At 34.7% G+C, this 24,229-nt stretch overlaps 1 protein-coding gene across 6 annotated transcripts in view; it reads right to left on the reverse strand.

Annotated features, from left to right (window-relative positions):
• The window catches only part of CCDC102B (coiled-coil domain containing 102B), a 130,453-nt gene that overhangs the window by 69,999 nt on the left and 36,225 nt on the right, over positions 1-24,229 (reverse strand). For 3 of the 6 annotated variants that reach the window (XR_014592092.1, XM_083881248.1, XM_083881249.1), the window contains exon 5: positions 19,579-19,683. The exons of 1 other annotated variant lie outside the window; for it this stretch is intronic. Coding sequence is in view for 4 of the 5 variants with exons in the window: in XM_083881248.1 (XP_083737374.1) it covers positions 19,579-19,683 (105 nt within the window). In the remaining variant the exon portion in view is untranslated. Of the gene's footprint in view, positions 1-15,334; positions 15,407-19,578; positions 19,684-24,229 lie in introns of all 6 variants that reach the window. 2 more of the 6 variants (XM_083881246.1, XM_083881247.1) reach the window with 1 other exon arrangement.

The raw sequence follows: 24,229 nt of genomic DNA on the forward strand, positions 1-24,229 counted from the left end.
AAACAGCATTTTAACAGCATTATTTCCTCTTTAATCTCTATTACTATGCTAGTAAAACAAAACCCCAAAAGGACAAAGATTATGAAGAGACTATTTTTTTTTTATTCTGCTTCTAATCCCTCTTAGATGAAAAGGAAAATCAGAAAACCCACAAAAATTCATATGAAGTATTTATTGCTGTGGCTCAAGAAGTAAATGAAGTTTGAAAACTAATGTCCTCACTGGTTTTAACATAAATATCCATTTATGGTTTACAAACAAACAAAAAAAAATCCCAACATTTTTTCTTACTTTACTTTTGATGGATATTCTATTATTAAGCTAATGATTTGGCAAACTGTCAGATTCTATGGCCTAACCAGATGTTTTCTGTTTTATTCCAGTCTTCTGATTTTGAGATGCGAAAAAAAATTTTACACACCTACAGAAAAAGTGCATTGCATGATAACTGCAGGTCCCTCAAAAAATGGGAGGAAATGAGATTTAATGCCTTTCCAGACCTCAATTGTTAAGGAAAACAAAAGCCCATTAGGTGTTCCAAGTGCTGTTGATACATAGTGAAGTAGCAACAGAAATAACAGAGCTGAACTCTACTGGTATTTCATAGAATCTGTTTACGTTGATAGTAGACATGCAAAGTATAAAAAGATTTTAAAGAAAAATCTAAAATACCACAAAAGTAAAATAATTGCCAATGGTTTGCTTTTTTTTTTTTCTCTCAATCCTGACAACAGAAGAAACAATCTTCTAGACAGAAGGGCCTGAAAGGAAATGCTGACATTGCAACTAAGACAGAACTACAGCAAACAAAGAGGGAATTATGTTGAAAAAGTGAATTTTCAAATATGGTCAAGTAATTAGAGACAACAATAATTTAAGACAAATTTTATCACAGAGGAATTGCTAAATAGGAAAGGAAGCCAATTAAGAGCAAGCCAAGAAGTTTAACTTTTATTATAAATTCTGTCCTTGCCACTCTCAAGTTTGTTAGACTTTCAAAATACAAAATTTAGACAGAAACCAAAAATCTGTAATTTTTACTGATATTGATGTAAAATTTCAGCTCCCCTTCCCTCCTCCCACTCCCAGTATCAGGCTCATTTAATCAATATTTTAAACTTGTATTGTGCTATGTTCTGAACACAAAATACTGAAGTGACAATGGAGATGCCCTATATAATTGTTTATTAGGAGCATGGAATTTTTGATGTGGTGGCAGAGGGTTCTTGGGTGAATCAGGAACCCCATGATAGAATTATTCTTCAAATACATTGAAATAAATATGTAAATAAATATGCATTTTTCTATTTAAATAATAATAAATAATTTACTGGTCTCTGTTTCTTTTAGCTTGCCTTTAATAGAACTGAATCAGCTAGAATTATTATACTAGCCATTTTCTAATGCAATCCTGTTCAAATCACAAAGTTTCTCACATTACTACAACATGATCATGATATTACCACAAAAGATACAGACCAATAAAATACAGCTTTTTGCCTCTGTAACATATTGTAATGGAATAATAGTAAGAGAATCTCACAGTATTATGCAGCCATCCTAAGCTACACAGAGACATGGTACTTTTCCCCCTAGGTATTATTATTTTATTATTGCCATCATATGTTATGTACAAAAAAAGAGCAGATGGAACATTTATTTTTTAATAAAGATGGGTACAGAAATTCTGGTCCACCTCCAGATTATAGCTAAAAGATGTTGTTCTAAAGGTTGTGAATCTGACAAAACTGTTAGAAGCAAATGTCCAATTAGAAATGCATAATGATAATTTTTCTATCAACATAATTAAATAAGTATATGTCATTCACACAGCTTAGTTTCCTCCACTCTTTGTGTTTACTGCCTACATTCTAGCAACATAAAGAAGTAAAATAAATTATTGAAAGAGATGCTTCAGACAGACAAGTGATGTCTCATTTTGAGCCAAGTAATACTGCATTAAATCATCCTTTAAAAAGAGATCAATGTAACCTGGAGGAATCTTAGTTGTACTTATTTTGTTGGGACAGAGTTGATTTTCTCCATAGCAGCTCCCACGATGTTTTATTTTGAATTACTAAACAAAACAGTGCTGTAACATTAGCTGTTTCAGCCATTGCTGAGCACAAATTCCCAGCCTTTTCTGCTTCTCGTGTTGCCTTGACAGCGAGGGGACTGGGGATGGGCAAGGAGCTGTGAGGAGACACGGCTGGGACTGCTGAACCCAACTGAACAAAGAGTTACCTCATACCATGTCATGCTCAGCATGTAACGCTGGAGGAAGAAGAAGGGAGGGCAGGGAATTCAGAGTAGGAAAGCTACATAGCAAAAATCTGGTTTTGTCACCATTTACCTTTCTCAGGCAGACATATTGCCCTAATGTTCAGCAATACATACAGGTGTCCTACTTAGCAAATGAGTACAACAAATCAAAATTTCCAAGTCAGCTCTATTGAGTATGATATGCACAGATGACAGAAGTTCATTCAGGATAGGCAATGCATTTTTCTCATGTCAGATTTACAGTGTGTGGTCAAACCAATAATGCACTGCAACATGACTTTTACTTTTCCCCAAATCAAGGCACCACTGCACAAGGCTTATGAAGCTGATCTGCATAATGGACCTGTCCTGGATCCTCAGGTTTTCAGTTAGGAAATTTTGTAATCAATTCAAGATTTGTATTTTGAACGAGACCACTACCAAACATCTATAAACAAGACCTCTGACTGCCACTTGAATATAATTTCTGTGTGTGGGGAGAGAAGAGATATGAACACCTTAACATAAAACATCAATATGTTTTTTGCTTGCTTGTTTTTTATTGCAGCCTTACACTACATCTTGAGATGGGTGCTATCACACTGACAAAACCATTAATTTTGCCATTTACAGTCCTTCTGTAAATACAGTCCTTCTGTAAATACACACATATATATGAAGACATATTTATCTAATGCATCCATTAGATAAATATGTCAGCATATATATCTAGTGCCTCCATTAATCTAGCTCAGTTTACCAATTCCACACAGCTGCTATATATTTAATACATATGGAAAAGTTAAGTGACATTCCCATCTAGGTTATCTTACTGACTTGTGTAAGCAATTTCATACAGTTGTCCTAAATACACGTTAGCACATCATACTAGCAAAATATATTAATATAGTCATACTTATTAAACTTTTTTTACATATTAAACTTTTCCATCTGTCTGATCCACAGAAGACTTTTTTGTGAACAATAGATCTCTGCAGTAACCACATGGAAATGCTACCTGGCACAAAGGGTTAAAAAAAATCACCCTAAAACTGTATTATTTTGCTATGTTCCTAAAAGCTATTGAGTTAGTATAGTGTGGTAGTAAGAATTCACAACAAGCAATTTTCAGAGCACATCCAAAGCCAGGGTAATATTTCTATTTCTGATTTTGGAAAGAATGTATGTAGCACTATTCTTCCCTCAGATCACCCAGAAGGTAACCCCAATATGTGTGCTTTGAGAACTGTAAGACATTTTTGACAGGTGTCTTGAGCAATTTACCTGAGGACTATTCTAAAGCAGCACAATTTTCCTGTCAACATTTGCTGGTGTCACTGGAGGAGTTACGCCTGGTTTTGCAGCAGGCTGGGGCAAAAGGTAATAGGACACAATGCACAGAAAAAGTAAAAAAAGTTTAAAGATTAAATTATTATTACTATTATTATTATTATTATTATTATTATTATTATTATTTATTACTATCTGCTCCTCTTGGCTTGTGAGGACAATCTGTGTAAAGATAGCACCATATCATGAAAATTTTGATTTAGTATGTATGTTTTCCACCATTTCCCATATATTTCTCACACCAAAAATTCCTTTTTGCCTAACAAGGCCTATTTTTCCCCTTCTCAGTGGGAATTTTTCAATCAAACATTCAAATTCTGCTCAGGCATTTCCTACCATGCTAAGGACATGATTTCTACCAAATATATAAATAGAAATCAATGATGTTGAAATGTAAAAAAAAAAGAGTAGGTTTGCTTAAAAATACGTTGGGGATTTGGGTATTTTTTTGTAAAATCATTTAAATATTAAAGACTCCAAATAAGAAACAGACTATACAACTACATAATTTCAACAACAAAAAATTTGAGTGAAAGGTTATATTTACCTTGGGATATAGTAGAAAAGGCCACCATATCATGGGTGACATTTCTAAATATCAATTTAGCTGATCTTATGAAACAGCTCCACTTTCTCTGGAACCAAACTGAACAAATACTCCAGTGCAAGTTCCTTAGCCCAGCAGCACTGTTTGAAAATAAGAAAAATAGAAATTCATATCTTTTGTCCACAGTTCAAAGGTAGATAGGAAATACTGCAGCCTACATGCACGTCCAAGCTGGACTCTATCAGCCTGATTTACTAGTCCAGATCTACAGCTCAGTAATTATACACGAACCACTCATTTAATTTAAGATACTGAATATTTTAATTTATAATAATTATTCTGTTAAAAGAAAAATACATCAGGTAAGTAAGAGATCACAACAAGTAGACAAGTGATTGCATAGTGCCTATTTTAGTGTTCATAAATAGCATCTGTAAAGACTTCTGGATCTGTTATTATGCTGATTTACTGCTTGAAGGTACAAGAAAGTTGATTTCATATCAATTTGCCTGAGTTTTGGAACATGCCATGAACTGGATGGTTCACAATTTTCCTATGATTCTCTACCACTACAAACATTCTTGCTTCTACCAAACTATATTTTCTGTACTGGTCTGTATTGGGACCAGAGTCATTTAATATCTTCATTAATGACGAAGATGAAGGAATTAAGTGCACCCTCAGCAAATTTGCAGATGACACTAAGCCAAAGTGGTGCAGTTAAGCCGCCTGTAGGACAAGATGCCATCCAGAGGGACCTGGACAAGCTCAAGAAGTGGGACAATGGAAATGTCATGAAATTTAACAAGATCAAGAGCAAGGGGCTGCACATGGGTCAGGACAGCCCCCAGTATCGACACAGGCTGGAGGATAAACAGATTGAGAATAGCCCTGCTGAGAAGGACTTGGGGTTGCTGGTGTGTGAGAGGCTGGACATGACCCAGCCATGTGAGTTTGGAGCCCAGAAAGCAAGAGGTCTCAGGCTGCATCCAAAGCAGTGGGGGCAGCAGAGCAAGGGACAGAATTCTGTCCATCTGCTCTGCTCTGGTGAGACTCCACCTGGAACCCTGCATCCAGCTCTGGGGTACTCAGTACAAAAACACCTGCTGGAGTGAGTCCAGAGGAGGCCACCAAGTTGATTAGAGGAAAGGAGCACTTTGCTTGCGAGGAAAAGCTGAGAAAATTGTGTTTGTTTAACTTGGAAAAGAGAAGGCTTTGGGGTGACCTAATTGTAATCTTCCGGTATCTGAAGGGAGCCTACAAGAAAAATGGACATGGACCTTTTACAAGGATGTGTAGTGAAAGGACAAGAGGGAATGGCTTCAAACTGAAAGAGGTCAGATTAGATTTGATTAGATTAGATTTTATGAAGAAATTCTTTACTGTGGCAGTGGTGAGGCACTGGAGCAGTGCGCCTAGAGAAGCTGTGAAGGTCCCATCCCTGGAAGGGTTCAAAACCAGGACGGATGGAGCTCTAAACAAACTGGTGTATTAGAAATTGTCCCTGCACATAGCTGTGGGGTTGGAACTAAGTTGTCTTTAAGGTCCCTTCCACAGTAAACCATTTTATGATTCTCTGATTCTATTATTCTGTATATGGTACTTGGGAGTATGTAAAATAGCTATATATTTTAAATTGTTTTGTCATTCATATCAATGTTTTAGGTAAAAAAAAATCCTAAATTTTGTTCCCTCCTTGTCTCATCCCTGTTCAGAAAAGTTATGTTTACCTTCCATGCAGGAACAGTTCTAACCCCAAAGAAGTTTATTTAAGTTTATTTAAAATACAATATACAGTTACAACATACCAGCTAACTCTTTCATTTTCATAAAACAGCCCAAAGTGTAATGTGCTTTCAATCTAAACATTTTTACAATCATTTTTAGGGCTGCGTGGTTTAAAAGTATAATTCCATTTTCTTCTTTTTGGCTTAAAGCAAGAAACCCCAAATAAGTAAAAATTTTTGCTGTGTCTAGTTTTATATGACCATTTATAGAAGTAATGACAAGTGACCCTAACATAATTAGTTTAATTTTTGTTTCCTTTTTGGGATAAAGAAAAGACATTAATGTCCTGTATTTAAACATTTAATAATTAAGAGAATACAAAGAACAAGTGAAGTTTTGGCTTAGAAGATTGAAAATCAATATTTTGTAAAACTCCTGTTTAAATATTACGTTGTTTTGATTATAGATATTTTGGGGTTTTTTAATCAATTGAATCTATTTTATTTTCTCAGTATGTAAACACATCTTTATAATGGACAAAACACAAATGCATAGTATAAAGATACCTATTCAGAAAATTTAAAGAATTATATAGAACATACTTTATTATCCAAAGTACTGTGTGCAAGTTGGGAATCATGTCCAAGATTTAGAGACAAATCTTGTTTTCATTACAAAGAAAAAACAAAGGGTTGTTTTGGGTTTTTTTTCCATGTGAGGAATAAGAAGAATTTGAGGTAAGAAGTATTTCTAGACATTTCTCCTCATAAACTCCAGTTTTCACAACTTGTGTTTGATTGGCGTATGACCTTCAGCACTCCAAAGTGTAAAACTTCTGCTTCATGCACATGGTCCTGATTGGTTCTTATGAAATTTAATATAGGCATATCCTGAAGCATTTGATTTAACATTTCTGCGCAAGTTGCATCCACTGTTCAGTGAAATTAACTTATCTGCATTTAGAAGCTAGTAAGCACCACACACTCAGAAAGGTCTCCTTGAAAACCTCTTGTGACTTGTCATCATGTATTTGGGTCACTACTAATAAATTCTTTATAAAGAAATTAGAGGCTAAATTTCATGACCTGAAACATTTCAGAAGAAACAAGCACTTGGAAGAAAATAATTTCTTCTTGGGTAAGAACTAACTAATATAGTGAAAAAATGCTAGAAATTCAGAAAGTATCTTTTCTAATCCTTTGTTACCTAATCAATTAGTAACAGAATACTAAATTGTATTCACAATGGTATCAGGGCATATAATTTCTTTAGTATTTCTCCCTTCCTATTTCAGGGAATGCATACATTTATCAAAAGAAACCCATAAGCATTCAAGGCTTTTTATTATATCCACTATCCTTCATCTTACAGTGTGAACACCACAATTTATTTTTTTTTTACATTATTGAAGTTTTTATCACATCTTGATGGAAACAAATTGAATGGTTTATAAGCTACAGGTTTTTTGTGGAGTGTTGTGAAAACAGTAGAGTCAAATCTAGTTTTGTTGAGAACTAAAAAATTAAAAAATGTCTCATTATTTTACTCTAGGACCTTATGTTCTTTCTCTTTTAGCACATTTTCCTAAATTTTTTAATTTTTGGAGTCAATATTTTCTAAATCATAAAGATTATTCTTGTATATAACATAAAATTATTTATTTATTAGACTGAAGAAGTCCCAGTAAGGTCAATGGAAATAAAGTTTACTCTCAGAACAACCATTAGTTTCTGAAACAAACAGAAACATCAATAGCTTTCTTCACCTAATCAATGCAGACAGATTGATTTTTCAGAAGGCAGACTATTATGTATGTATTATGTATGTCTGAGTATCATGACCTTTCAGATTTTATCAACAATATTCTTCATGTAAATTGATCTGCCTTATACCATGGGAGCCAGGGATGCAGAACTGCCAAAAGCATTCACTTCCACTTAGTTAGCTGGAAATATCACGAAAAAGAACCTTCTTCAATCATGGTGTGTCGTGTGATGAGTTGTAAATGTCTAAGACAATTCAGAACTGCAGATACCTTTACACCTAGTGATCATAAAACCACAAGAGTGTGAATGTAGAGTAATTGATTTAAACTTATCAGTTCTAGGCCATTAGACTTGGTAAAAGGTATTTCCACTCAACTATACAGGAGCCCATTACAGTCATTTCCATTTGAAGGTCAGCAATCACCAGTGTTGACCTTCAACATGACATAAAAGTTATTAATTGATTAGTTTACCAGAACAGCGAAAAACTACAAAACAATAAGAAAAAAACCACCCCCCCAACAAACCAAACAAACAAACAAAAAAAACCCAATCCACAAATAAACTCACAAACAAAAAAAAATCCCACAAACCCATAAAAAATAAAAACTGAAAAAACCTTCACATTTAATCAATCTGAACAGAAGAAAGTTAATATTTTGGTGAATTAGGCTGGGCTGAAGCTATCCGTCTTCAACAGTTTTATGGCCTCTTAGCCAAGTTCTAATTCAGATACAGTCATTTGATACTAAGTGATGGACAATGGGGCTCTAAGAGCAGAGACTGGGCTGCCTGGGCTTTGGGCCAATTTAGAGATGGTATAGCTGAGGGCATGCCCCTGCTCCCCTTTTAGAAAGGACCTTAAATAAAGCTTGGACAAGATGCTCTGCTGGAAACCAAAAGTAAGTGCTGCTCAGCTCCTGGCTGTGCTTCCCTTGGGGAACAGATGCCACTCTGACCTATTGGGGTAGAGGTTAACATACCGGTTTTGATGCTGACACCAGAATTATAGTAGTGCAACACAAGAGGAATTCTGGATTCTAAATACTTACAGCCTTTACATATCTATACAACATTGGCAAAAAAAAAAAACAGTCTCCACAGACTAATCACTTGCAAAATTACAAGGACTTCTTGCAAACTCTAGGGCAGAAAACTGTTTTCTGAGATAACATTTATAAGGGTTTCTACCACCTACTTAAGCAAGGTGTACAGCAGTGTATTAAATAATGCATACCACCTGGTACTAAAGAAATTGCATCTTCCTACATGGTTGCAATTCATTTGTATTACACATTTGGTAATGTGAAAATAAATACCCTAGGTAACATGTATGGCTGAAAATAAGGATTTATTATGGTATGTAAGAGTTCCTGCTAAATGACTTTATGATTGATATTTCTGTTTTTACATAATAGGTAAAATAATGTTGAAGATTATTTATTTTCCTTTGCAATTTGTTATACGTCAACACAGCTTGAGAATGTCTTGAAATTGTTTTTTAATATATTTACTACCCAACTATAATTAAACAAAGATACTGGAAATATTAGATGTTATTCCCTTACCAAAAAATTAAAGGATTTCTTTCACAATGTTTTTGCAATAAGAAGGGCAGTTTTAAACTACAACAAAAGAATATCTTTAGCATCACCAAGTACAAATAAAATTCTGGTCAAAGCATCTTAAAAAGAAAAAGAAAGAAAACGGGGAAAAAAGGAATTTGCCCTTAGGTAGATAAATAACTTTGGTTATCTTACATAAACTATTATTTTCCTTCAACACAAATTTTGTGGAACTAAGGAAGACATAGAGGTCAATATTCCTAAATTGAGAAAAGCAAAGCATATGGGAAGAGACGAGGTCAAACAAGAGGTTTTCAGATCCATAGAGAAGTATTTATGCTATTAGGGGACTACCTGTCTCCAATGTGTACAAATAAGTGTTGTTTTTAGAAATTGAATCTTGACAAAATTACCTTAAATAATAACAAAATAAAAGCTGTTATTTCAGTTCTCTTCTATGACACAAGATTAAAATTTTGTGAAATTCCTAAGCCTCAAAGTATTGAGCTCTTGTTTGGGTTTTTTGGGTTTTTTGTTTGTTTGTTTGTTTGTTTGCTGAGTTTTTTGTAAAATAAGGTCTAATGAAGAAATACCAGACTATTTCCGATTAGATTTTGATTACTCTTCTCATATAGTAATAGAATCATAGAATGGTTTGGGTTGGAAGGGGGCCTTAAACATCATCTGATTCCAAATCTCTGCCATAGACAAAGACAACCTTCACTAGACCAGGTTGCTCAGAGCCCCATCCAATCTGGCCTTGAACACTTCCGGGGATGGGGCAACCACACTTTCTCTGCGCAACCTGCACCAGTGACTTCCCACCCCCATAAAGAATTGCTTCCTAATATCTAATCCAAACTTACTCTCTTCCAGTTTGAAGCCATTCCACCTTTTTCTGTCACTACACATCATTGTAGATAGTCCCTTCCTATCTTTCTTATAGGTCCACCTTAGATACTGAAAGGCTGTAACCCCTGAGCCTACACTTTTCCAACTCTGAACAAACTCAGTTCTCTCAGCCATGCCTTGTAGAAGAGGAATTCCATCCCTCTGATCATCTTGGTGCCTTGCCCTGGACTTGCTCCAACAGGTCAATGTCATTTTTACACTGAGGACTCCAGAGCTGGATGTAACACTCCAAGTGGGGTCTCACCAGAGCAAGAATCCTCTCCCTCTCCTCCTGCTCACACTGCTTTGGATACATCCAAAGCATCTCGCATACATCTTGCATCTGGGATGCAAGAGCACATGGCTGGGTCATGTCCAACCTCTCACCCACCAGCAGCCCCAAGTCCTTCTCATAGGACTGATCTCAATCTGTTCATTCCACAGCCTGTGTTGATACCAGGGGTTGTCCTGACCCAGGTGCAGCCCCTTGCACCTGGTCTTGTTAAATTTAATGAGATTTACATTGTCCCACTTTTTGAGCTGGGTATGCTGGAATAAATCAGTAAAGGAGGAAGAGATAAGTAAGAGAAGTAGGGAGGAAGAGAGGGAGGAAGGGAAGGATGAAAAGAAGGAAAAGGAAAGAAAGAAGGAAGGAGAAATATTATGGAGGTTTATATAGAGACATATCCTTACACAAACTTGGTTAAAAGGGTTTGAAAATGAGAGAGCAGATCAGGCAAAATTGAGCCATGATCTTTTCAGTGAACACAATAACCCAAGATAGCTGTTCTGAAAGCAATGGGCTATGCAGAGCACAACAAGGCAAAGCACAAGATACTCCAGACATCTACTGCTGAGTGTTTAAAGAACTGAAATTTCCAAATGTCAAAAATGTTCAAATCCATGAGCATGCATTTTTAAGAAAGATACTGCTGAGGAACAATTCCTTTTGTTCTTTTTCCAAGACTGTTAAAAGACATCCCAAATTTAAGGCTGAATTAGCCTCTTCTACTTTCTAATTTTTTTTTAAGTTTTCTTAAAAAGTAATTTGAATAACAGAATATCCTGAGTTAGAAGGCCTCCACAAAGATAAGTCCAACTCCTTTTCCTGCAACAAGTGAATTTGAAAGTCTGTTACTTCAAAGAAGTTGAAATTTAAGCAGAGGAAATATTTTAAAATATTCAGTAACTGTAGCAAGTACCTTGCCAACTGAGACAAACTTTCAGATATTTCACACACGGCCAAAATTTCTACATAACTGAAAATATTAATCACTGATTGACAGGCTGAATTCAAAGGAATGAAACTTGAACAGAGCATTGGCACAGTTGAACATACATTTTCCCCTTTACCAAATGACAACTTAATCATGAGACAAAAGGAAACAAAACAAGTAAAATTCTTGACCTTCTATCAATAGCAATAATGTTAAGAAAATATTTTAGGAATTAATAAAATGAGGGGGAAAAAGAGAATTAAAGACGAGAATTTTATCTTATTATAGATTTTGGGAACAATCTGAAAACCTGTTCAAGTCTGAGAATACAGCAGAATAAAGTTAAATCAGTTTCTCATATATTCTGGGGTAGGGTCTTTTATGGTTATTTCATAAGGGAACTAGATAAAATATAATATCACATGAATAGTGTAACTATCTTTTTACAAGGGGCAAAAATAGATCTAAAAATCTGATAGTACTTTTATAAAGATAACTAAGAAAGGCCAAATAGGCTATGAGGAACAACTTGCAGAAATTATAAAAATTATTATTAATCCTTTTTCCAACAAATCAAAAGCAAGAAACTTCCTGGTCTATTGACAATTACAATAAACAATATCAAAAATTAAGAAAACAAGAAAGCTACTTGAGTTTGACCTGTATTCACATGGGAGAAGCATGGAAATAAATAATCCTGTGCCTATATATATATATATATATATATATATATATATAGGTTCAGAGGATCTGTCTCAAACTAAGCATTGTCATAAATCAAGGAGACAAAATGGGTAGTAAAAAAGACCTGGGACTAGATACCATACATAAAAGAATTCAAAAACATAAAACAGCTAACACAAGGACAATTTTTAAAATGCTTCAAGAGGGTATAAGAAAGGCCATAAAGAACTGATATTGACATTTTTAATTACAAATAAGATGAGGCATTGTCAAGTATGATTTATTGAAGAAGAATCAAAACAATTTTTTTTCAAAAAATCTTAGGTGTTACTTACACCGGTTTTCTGAATGAGTCAATAATAAATTGACTCTGCAGATCAGAGGTCTAGGCAGGCCTTAAAATAGCATTTAACCAAGGTCTTCTCCAGTCATTCTTAGAGAAACTTAGCTGATGTGAAAAAAGACCCTTACATACAGGAATACCTGGTTACTAAATTAGGAAAAAATAACTAGGAAGGGAAAAAAGAGAGGCATAATTGAGCAGTTTCCATGGAGTTGGAAGATCATATGAGTGATGGTGTGAAGAAAGAGGGAACTGAATTAATTTTCTGTTTCGGTATAATGAAAGTGTAAAAGTAAAAAAGCAAACAGTGTAAATGTTTTACTAATGTGCAGCTGAATTTATAATTTTTTCATGACAAGGCATAGTGGATGTTAAAAATTTATGTGTGTTCAAAATAATTTTAAAAATTACCAAAAAAAAATGCAGTAAGAAGTACTAGAGTTAAACACATTGATCTCATTCTGGAAACTTCTAAAGCATGAACTGCTAAGAAGCCATGACAGTTATCTGAGACAGAATTCCTGCGCTGCTCTTAGTAAATATTCTATACGTACCCCTTTTTGTAAGTGTCAGAAATGGGATATAGCACTAGATGAACTTTTATTCTGATGATATGCAAATGCTCTCATGCTACTCTGCAAAAATAAAAAAAAGTAACTGGATGTTTTAAAGCAAGCTTTCCCAACTGACTGGAAAAGCCAGGAGGGAGGTGATGCAATAGAGTTGGGAAACAACAGAACAATACTAAATATGTATCCTTAAGTGAAATAAAAATATTTTGCTAAAAAGAAAGAATACAATATTGAATAGCTAATTATACACATGCATCAAAAAAACCCCAAACAAACCTTACATCTTTTCTGGTTTCCATCATCATGATAAAATATGTAATTAAAAAATATTTGTAAGATATTTGAAAAATGTATCATTATAATTTACAGGCCCATTCAAGAAGTTAGAAAATAGATTATAAAATAATAAAATTAAATGAAAATTTTGAAGAATATTAATGTTCTTAAAAGTTATACCACTAGTCAGATGCAAATGAGGGATTAATTTTTAAATCTCTTCTTGGACTTTCATCTTTTCTTGTCAGGAGTTCTGAATTAAATATCTTTGAAACTGGAAATAAATTGGTGAGAAAAGTACAATACTGAGTGTTGATCCATAACAGTTTGTAATCTAGTAATTTTTCCCCCTTTCTTTTATTATACATCAGCATAATTTGCTAGAGGAAACATATCTGTAAAAATCTATTTTTATTAGTGTTAGCTCTATAGTTTAGTCGATTTTCTAAGGAATTGAAATGAGCATTTCGATAGAAAGTAATTAGAAAAAAAACATATAAAAACTACTGTACTATGTGTTGTAATTCTGACAAAATATATTGTGTTCTAGAAATCCATTAAGGGAGCAAATTGTGCAGCCTGTACTGTTTTATCATTGCTATAACTAGCCCCAGTGGTTTTTGTTGAAACAAATACAGTTCTCCACTGGATGAACAGTGCTAGATGAATATCAAAGGGTTTAACAATATTACCATAATTACACCTCCTCTCGAGTTTTGTTCTGATGAAGGATAAAAAAAATATAAAATACTCAGTCCAAGAGATCCGTGACACAAAACCAGCAATGAAACACATGGCAATTAATAAAGGCCCTTAGTATTCAAATTTCTCTCTTATCATCCAGGCAAATTATAAAGCTCCTCCTCTGTACTGTGGTGCCTTCTCCAAACACATCTGGCACTCTTGCAGGCAATCAGTGAGTGTGCAGACAGATCACTGTCTAACACTATCTCAATGTGCTCGCTGTGGACAAGGAAGCAGTCTGCAACTCCTCTCACATTTGGCCCTACCTCACACCCCTAATTCAGCACAGCAGAAATTGGTAAACAGACCAGAGCAGCAAATGTTGAGCCCCACACACCAACACAGGAGTCAAGATTTTTCCTGCTCCTGTGGCCCTTAATCCACACGTGCCCTTAGGCCATCCCCAAAACTGTCAATGCCCCAGACATATCCACACTTTCAGGGCTTAGAGCAGGACTGTTAATACTTGAAGCAGAACTTCCCACGTGGTTTCCTTTTGAAAGAATTAATGTGCACAAAATCTCTCCAAATTGAAGCAATGCCAATTCAAGTGGGGATGATGAAAGAATTTGCCTTAAAGCCACATTATGTCTTTTAACCAAAATGCAAAGGTGTGTTTATGCAGCTGCAGCAGTTTTCATCTTGCTCCATTTATTTTTCTCAACCACTTCTTAAATTTGATTTCTCAGTGTACTTGCAAAAACTGTTCTAATTAATAACTTGTGATACATTTCTGTGGAGCTCAGAGTAATAAGGCTGTCTCTCATCAAAAGTGTGCTACTGTAGTGGTCTAGCCAGTATTAAAAAATAAATCTAGAAGTGAGTACAGTTGTGTTATAACATCTTCTATAGACATGCGCAGAGACAGACGATTTTTATTTTTGAATTTTTGTTAATTTGATTTTTCTAGGTCTTAACAAAAAAAAAGAGAATATTTGAACTTTTATTTCTTATTCAATTAAAAGTTGAATAAGATTTAGGGATTAAAAGATTAAGGGAGCAGCAATTTAGTCTTATAGCCTTTACTTGTTTTCTTTTGTTTTCTTTTTCAACTAAAGTAAGGAAGAATGTCTATCACATTGTACCTATTCCTACACCAAAACTCTGTATCCATAAAAAAATTAGAGTCTACACAGTGGTACTGTTAGGAAGACTTCATGGCTACAACAGACTAGTTATTTTCTGCATAGAAGAAAACCATCATTAAATACCTCATATAATCAGGAAGAAAAAATACTCCTTTCACTTCTAAGGGAGGAAAGGAAAGGGTCTAAGGGAAAAGAGACAGTGGATAATTCCTATATTTTCAAAATACAAAGAAAACTAGCCTCATTGAAGTTGCATCAAAAAAAGTAAATTTTGTCTGTGAAATGTGAGAAACGCACCCACCTCTGATACTATGATGGGATGACCTTGGCTGAATTCCAGATTCCCTCCCAGCTGCTGTCTCACACCTCTCCTCTAGAGGACAGGAGTGGAAAGGAAAAAAGAAGGTTTCATGAACTGAGATAAATACACTTGACTAGAGAAAATTAAATACATCACCAGTTAAAAATAAAGTAGGATGGTTAAAAACAAAGACAAAACTAAAATCATCTTCCTTGCTTCTCAGCCTTCCTCTCAGGCTCAACACCATTTCTTTACCTATTTTCTCCAGTACCTCTTCCCTCTATGCCCAGAAGGGGATTTTCAGGATATGGGTCAATGCACAGTTGGCCAACTTTGGCCAGTGGGTTTCTTTTGGAGTCAGTTGGAGCTGCTTGTGTCTGGCATGGAGAACCTCCTAAGCTCTTTTCACAAAGCCCATAGATCTGTGGATTGTTTTACTAACAACATGATAACCTTATCATATTACAGATTGAAATCAAACTTAAAATAAAAAATTACTTTCTGCATCCACAAGCTCCACAATATTCAGATCCACTACAAAACACAATCCATTAATTTAATATTTCATAAACATCTATTTACCATAATCATTAGAGATAATACAAAAGAATAGTTAGTATTCCTCAAAATTAATTAATATATTTGTTTCCAGATCATATTCACAGATGAAAGAGAAAACATTTTTCCCTAAACATCATGTTTTGGGTGTTAATTCATAACATCAACAAGGTGGTGTTTTCTTCATGTTACCCATTCCTAGATGAACCAGTTAGCTCCATTTAATATTTGTTACCATGATATTAGTCAAATAATATATCTAGTAATTTAAATGGTATTTTCCATTTCAAGAAGTACAATCAATAAAATTGCACAGTAAAAATGTCTGATCCCAATTCTTTCATCAATTCTGCTTATCTTGTACAACAGAAGTTCACCTTTTAAAAACTGCATGTAGAAACATTTCAAACCAACATGCTGCCAGCTAAGAATAATATTAAGGACTCACATTATTTGAAAGACATAATTAATATTAAATTTTATGCTCAGAACTTCAATATACGTGGTTTACTACTATGAGTGGCAATAGATTGCACAAATTTGATGTCCTGTGGAGGTATGTATACATAATAAAGAGGAAGATAATGGTCAACATGAAATCATTCAGACAAGGATGTAAGGATTTAATTTCTGTGTATTAATACTATGTTTTTAATACTACTAAAACTGCTCCTAAACAAAAAATGTTGCCATTGTTTGCTTATACTCTCTACAAGTATGAATCAACCATATATCAATAACACTGAATATTGTTTTAAACAACTACAATGGATGCTCCAAATAATCTCACCAATACAGGTTTTGAAAAAAAGTAGGATACTAGGCAACTGTGTTTTGCTTCGGGATTCATTCTGTAGAAAAGTTACCTTTATGTCTTGCATTTACTTGCTAAATAAAGCCATAATCATACAGATCAAGATGCACAAAGACCTTGAAATACATGTAGTTTCAATTTCTGCTGACCTAGACATCTAACCATCAACCACATTAAAGGAGTAATTCTTTTTTACTCCTCTAACCCTGATTATAATGCTATTTTATTTGAACTTGAAGCTACCATTCCAGAAATAAATAGTATTAGAGAAAATCAGAAACAGTGCCAGAATTTGGCAAGGTTCAACAGTGACATTAGGATGTGTCTACAAAGGAGTAGACAGGTTCCATCTCAATTGAGGCTGGAATCCTTGAAAAAGAAACTCTTTCCTTTCTTAACACCTGTTTTGCATTTAGTGGCAGCAGCAAGGTTAAAAAAATATGCCAACTAACTTTACAAACCACTGCCTTCTCCACATGTGGCTGACCAGGTCTCCAATGCCTTAACTGACTTGAAGATAATTTATCGAAAGAGTAATTTTCCTCATAAGCCTGTTTCCATACTTTTTTCCAGTTGTGAAGGGTTCATTTTCTCATCAAGGGTTTGCCACAGCACTTTAATGCTGTTGATCTTTAATTTTACTAAGGTTGCCAATGGGTGTTTGGTGTCACAGAAGACCATTTTTGATGGTACCACTGGCTCTCTGCAGCCAGAGGCCAGGAGCACTGGACACAGTGAGAAGAATGCTTAGGGTACTGTGGCAGACTCTGGCAAGGAGATCCGGCTGGAAATGCTGCAGAAGACTACAAGACAGCTCAGCCTTGGGGATGATGTACCACAGGGCATGGTTCCCAGCTAAAATGCAGAAACACAGCGTGTGCTCAATTGACAGCACTGGAGGGAAAGTGCTCCCATCGAGGTCTTGCTGTCTCCCTTGGAGGCTGGGGCAGGCAGAGGCAATATCCTTGCCTGTAGCTGGGATCAAGAAGTCCTGTTGTTAAGCTGAAAGAAGGGGCCAAGAAGAACCCTGTGAAATTAAGCAATGATGAAGTCCTACACCTAGGAAGGAAGAGTCTCTTACAATGACATGGTGATGTTTTTTCCAAAGCAGCTGTTGCTTAGAGACTGGCTAGGCACTCAGTGTGCTGGTGGTGTTGATTGCCTCTTCATCACTTCTTTTGTATTTTTTCCCCCTTCTTTTCCCTTCTCCTCCTTTCCAATTATTAATTTGTCTTTACCTCAATCCACAGGGCTTTTTTTCTCAAATTTGTCCCTCCAATTTTGTCCCCCAACACACTGCTGGGTGGAAGCTTTACTGCCAGCTGTGGTCAAGCCATCACAAACCAACTGACCACAGTAGGTCATGCAGTCGTGGATGCTTTTGAGACATCACTGGAAAAAACTTTGAATAACTCAGTCTGACTTCAGAGCTGATCTTGCTTTGAGCAGAAGTAGGACTGAAGACCTCATGAGGTCCATTCCAGTCTGACTTGTCCTGTGATTCCATGTTTTGCAGTAATTGTAAATGAGATATAGGGTTGCTTTACTAACGGAGAAAGCTGATACTAACAGATAGAGCTGATCACAGATATCTAACAATCTATGCAGCTAACTGTTTTTTAAAAAGACAACCAAACAAATAAGCCAGGACAGACAAATAAGCAAAAGAGATTTGAAATACGGTAATATGCCTAAGATGAGCCTCTTTCCGGCCATATCTCCAACCTCAAGTTACTTACATTACAAACAAATCAAGAAAATACTGATGCAATATGCTATGATGTGATATGTATAAGTTACCATAAAATGAGTAGCAGTAAAGAAAAGTTAAAACCCATTGTTTGTTATGTAAGGTATGTTAAAAAGGTAGGCTTATATACATGAGCTTCTATTTGCTATTACTCAGTCATGACAGAAACAGAAAAATCTTATGATTACATTTAACAGCAGACATCAAATATAAAACCTCTATCTTAGTCTTTCCCAAGAGAAATTACCTAGTTACTAAACCCTAAATCTAGTTACTTAGAATGTCATTATTCAACAGCAAATTAGATTAAATTATTTGTTATTAAGGCAAATTAAAAAAATGTCACTCTTCTCACTGCCTAACTCATAGCATCAGATATGACTGGTTGGTGGGTTTGGTGGGCTTTTGGTTTTCTCTTTTTTGAACTTTTAGAATCTCAATGAAAATTGGAGCCTTCTGGATTATCATTAAGTTATCAGCATAGAAAAACCATAAAATAAAGGCTGAGAGCCTCTGAACAAATTATCAAGTCATTTTTAGCAGGAAGAACACAAAAATAAGGAATGGGCACTTCCTTCAGTTCTCCCTCTCCTAAGAAGAGATTTGATGTTCAACAAGACAGGAAAATTATTTGTCTCACAGTATTTTTTTGCTTTGACCTTCATCAGGACTCTGTAGCTTGCAAAGCTTAGTTAACCTCTTCTGTTCCTCCCAGTCTTCACTTTTCCTTCCTAGTCTTGTTGTAGCTGTCATTTCTCCCTGCTCCTTTTAAAAGTGAAGAGATATTATTTTCTGTTTCTGTACCCTACAGAAATTCTAAGCCACTGAGATCCAATTATTCAGGTCTGGGATGCAGTAAGGTCTGCTTTGTCATGTATAATCTTTGTTTTAGAGACACTTTTTGACATTATAAAATAGTAATTTTGGATGTGAATGCTCCCCAAATAATCCAACTAAATAATACTACTAAACTAAGTAAAAATAAACTTATTTTTTAACCAAAGCCTACTTTGTACATTTTAATGATGACAACTCAATTTAGTTCGTGTTCCTTTTTTTTTTTTTTTTTTTTTTTTTTTTTTTTTTTTTTTTCATCTCCAAAGGTTCCTGAATTCCTTTTACCTGCATTTTTAGTTTTCTGGTTTCTTCTTCCAAACTTTGTTTTTCTGCTTCTAGTTGCTCTCTCTTTCCCCATTCAGAAGCATTCTTGCACTGCATTCTTTCCAGCTAGGAAGGTTGAGGATTGGAGGCAAAGTAACCAAAAAAGAAAAAAAAAGAAAAAAAAAAAAAAGAAGGAATAATCTGATTAAAACCCTCTGGTTTTCACTGGGTGAGGCTAATGGCTTCACCTCAGAGTCAAGTGAGCACCTTAGAAATGAGCCCAAGGTATAAGTTTCCCATGTTTCATAAAGTCAAATATTTGAATTTGAAAAGAAAATAACCGAGAAAGTCAATTTTTCATCAAATGTACCTTCAGAAAAGTAAAGCATAGACAATTTTTTAATACAGTAACTGATAAAAATATCTTATTCTTTTCCTCCTATTTACTGAAAAAAAGTATTAAAAAATAATAAAATGTTTTGAGTAACACTAAGACTGATTTTGGCTTGACAATGTCAATGTTCACTTTTTTCTCCAAAAGAGAAAAAAACCCAGGATGTTTTTATTTTGTTTACAACTTTGAAAGACTGTAATAAATGTTCCTTAGACTGAAGTAATTCTAAAGTATATCTTTGTACTACATATGGTTATCCTCATAATCAGAGGAAAGATTTTTAAGTTTTCATGCTAATCTTTTTCTTGTGGTCATGATTAATAATCTTAAGGGAAATATTATTATTTATGACCAATGCTGTAATCTTATTTTAGGAGAACTTCATGAATTTGTTCATCAAACACGCATATAGAGCAAATTAAATATATCAACAAACAGACACATCACTAAGTCATATAGAGTAATTATCAAAGAACCAATTTATTATTCAGGGACATCTACATAGAGGTTTTTGTCAAGGCTGCATTAAATACTTCTCAGACTTCAAATGAAAAAAGGGTAAAGTGAATTCATGTTTATAACACAAATCAGGTACCTTTCAGGTACTAATGGAAAATTATCAGAAGATTATTGTAGACAAGTACTTACTGTTAACAAGTTTTTATTAACTGGTTCTTACCAGGAGATTAAAAGAGATTAAAAACTGTGAAAATAAAAGGTTCTAGTTCTTTTAATTGAGGTGAAAAAAGAATTGCTAATATACTAAAAAAAAGGTCAAAACTTTAGGAACTTTTTACAATTGATGGTTTGATAAAAAATGGAGATTGAAAATATTGTGAGACCCTTCTTTGAAGAAACAGGATATCTGTGCCAACAAGGCTTTAGAAGGAGACACAGAAGTGTACTTTTCCAGTTCTATTGGTTACTTTTATTCTAAAATCAATTTCTGGCAAATAATGAAAAGGTATTGAACATAGAGCAAAAAGAACAAGATGTTATAGTATAAAAGTAACATAATTCTGATCCTGTGAATAATAAAAATGTCATTACCTATCTAAATCAAATTGCTAACTTTTCTGTTGCCACCTTATTTCTGAGTAAATAAAAACAATTAGAAAGCAAATAAAGCTAAAGAGGCTCATTCAGATTTTCAGAGAACAGTAAAAGTGATTGTTCCACTCTGTTCTCTATTGGTGTGGCTTCACCTCGAGCACTGTCTGCAGTTTTGGGCAGAGGTCATCCAAATATTAGAGCAGGTCCAAGGTGACAGACTACAAGCTGCTTACTCCAACACACAAGTAAATGTTTGATGCTCACATGTTCCTAATGAGATCTTTAAAATCTATCCACTGAATTTCTGTACAATAGTTGGAAATTAGGGAATCACATATCCCTATTTAGCAGCAAATATTACTTCTTCCCTGCCAAAATTCTGCAAGTTGTTTGAATACAGTCTACTGAATCACAATCACACGCCCCATATTTTTTCTTAAATAAATATGCAGGCATATTTATTATTACAGGTACCCATGAAAGTTCTGGAACATGAGAAACCCTGTCTTCTTGCAAAGCACCTGCCAAAATGCAGAGCTGAATTTCTAAGCCTGAAAGTTCACCTTTTCACAGTGTTGACACTAATCAATACAAATTCATTTTTGTCAGACATCAAATAGAGAGAAATCACAAAACCATCCAAGGTTGAATATCAGTCAAGAAATTAAGCAGAACATTACTATCACATGAAGATCTGATGTCAAAGATAAATTTATTTACCTCTCTCTGTAAAATTTGAACTCATTGCACTAAAGATGCAATTTTGATAAATTTACATATTTAACAGTCCTGATTTCTGCCGGGATAGGAGTTAATTTTCTTCCTAGTAGCTGGTACAGTGCTATGTTCTGAAATTAGTATGAGAATAGCATTGATAACATGGGCAAGTTTTCAATGTTACTGAGCGGTGTTTACACTAAGTCAAGATGTTTTCAGCTTCTTGTACTGCCCTGTGAGCAAGGAGGCTTGGGCTGCACAAGAAGCTGGGAGTGAAAAGCTAACCCAAAGCTGCCACAGGGATATTCCATTCTATATGATGCTCTTGTGTGGAACTCCAGATGCTCATAAGGATGCTTATAAGGAAAAGTGAAAGCTTAAGAAAATATCTGCAACATGTGAAAAAACCCTTGAGATCTTTAATTTTCACTGAAAATGTGAATATTTTCTCTCCGTAATATATCTGTGCAGACTTGCACAGAATTTTCCTTTTTAATAAGAAGACCAGAATAATGGTGGAAACATAGAATGAGGTCAAGGTAGTGTCAATGAAGTGGATAATTGCAAAGGTGAATGGTGGAAATGAAGTACCACTGTACTGACCTTTTAAAACTGGATAATTACATCTTAGAGCTAACCTAGACCATTTTATGACTAACATGAAAGGCAGAACCCTGAAAAAAACAGATGCAGATAAAGGAACTCTACCTTATACAGTTCCTTAGCAGGAAAATCTTAATGCTCTTGTTAAGTTTAAGACAATATAACAGTGATCGAGGTTCCAAAAGTTTTATTGAAACAAAATTTTTCTCCTTCCCCTTAGTCAAGAAAAGATAGAGTAGGATGAAGGACAACAATTAAGGCGTAATGAATGTAAAAAGAAAGATGATGAAGATAAAATAAAGAAGTCAACATGATTCCAGACAGAAAACAGAAGAAATTCCAAACACCCTTGCTCTTTTTGTCTAAGATTTGTTAGCTTCCTATAAAACTTGGAAAAGGTAGGAAAGTGTATTTAGATAATTCTGATCTTCAGCCTTTTAAAAGAAGTATTTAAAATAGAGTTGGACAGAACACAAGCATTGTTAAAAAACTCTATAGTTTTGATCTGATCTGACTTTACAATGATATCAAAAATAAAAAATTGCCAATCCAACCAGAAATTCTCCCCATGAGATTTTTCTTCCACAAAACTGGAATTTTCTTTGCCAAAAGCGTGTCCTGTGAAAGGTTATCTGCATATCTCAAATAAAAGCTGACTTGACTGAGAACAGAAGAGGTTTACTTATTTATTTTAATTTCCAATCTGCATCTTACACAACCACAACAAATCATTAGCTTCTAATGCTATCTGTCTTTACAGTTGGAATCTACGGGTAAGCTGAATGAGGCCTACAGACTTTTGACCCAGAGAGGCAAGAATTCATGTTTAAACTAATGACATTGGGCAGCCTCACTCAAGTACAGATGTAAAACATCTGCTTCAGTTTGTGCAGTACAAAAATGAAAAATAAAAATCAATATGCTTTTTTTTTTGTCCTTAAAATGACTATGCAGGGGTTTTTTATGTTCCAAAGCAAGATAAATGAACATGTATTTTCAGGATTCTTGATATCCTCACTGTATTGTGCATAGAATGGTAATTTCCATTTGTCTATGCTACAAATTATCCTACAGAATAATTTGAAAGAGGTGTATTAAGCAAGAGGTATATTAAACTGAAAATTTAATAAGCCACAGGTTGATTATGAATTAAGGACCATGGTACCCTTCTAATAATAAAAAAAAAAACCTATTGAAATAACCATAAATCTTCATAAAGTCATAAGTGAATTTGACTCTTCCCTACTGTTATTCAGAAAACTCAGCATAAGAAGCAAATTTTCCTTTTCTGTAACTCAGACAGGAATATTGTCTCAGAAAATGTCATATCCAACAGTCTTTTCAAAGCCAGAGCCAAGAACTCAACAATTGTGCAGTTTTAGCAATCATCTTCCAAATTGTTGCACATTGATAAGAAATGCAAGGACAAAGAATCTGCCCTTTCACAGTGGTAGTTTATGAGATGTAATCAACTTCCAAAGTATCGAATGTGCTTCAGCTGCTAGAAGGAATGGCAAACATGCAGCTTCTTTAAATATGGCGCCTAGGTAGATTGGATCAAACTAATTGAAACCAAACTATGCCTGAAGATACAGTTTGAAGATACAAACATCAAAAAAAAGCATCACATTCCTTATCATTGAATTCATTGTGAAACATCGTTACAATTCGTAACATAGTTGAACTGAGTCTGAAGATGTCTAAAAGTAGTGGTATCAAATGGCTAAAGATAGTCTCTCAGCACAACTAGAAGAAACAATTTCTCCCAAAAAATTGTTGTAGGACCAGGAAAAAACTCATACAGCCAGAAGCATCTTTGAAGAGATACACAAGAGAAGAAAACATTTATGTTAATAAATCCGGTTCTCTTAAATCACTTCCAGTTTTAGTTCCGCTGTATCTACA

The sequence above is a fragment of the Zosterops lateralis genome, assembly GCF_965231275.1.
Source record: "Zosterops lateralis genome assembly, chromosome: 1".
Lineage (NCBI taxonomy): Eukaryota > Metazoa > Chordata > Aves > Passeriformes > Zosteropidae > Zosterops > Zosterops lateralis.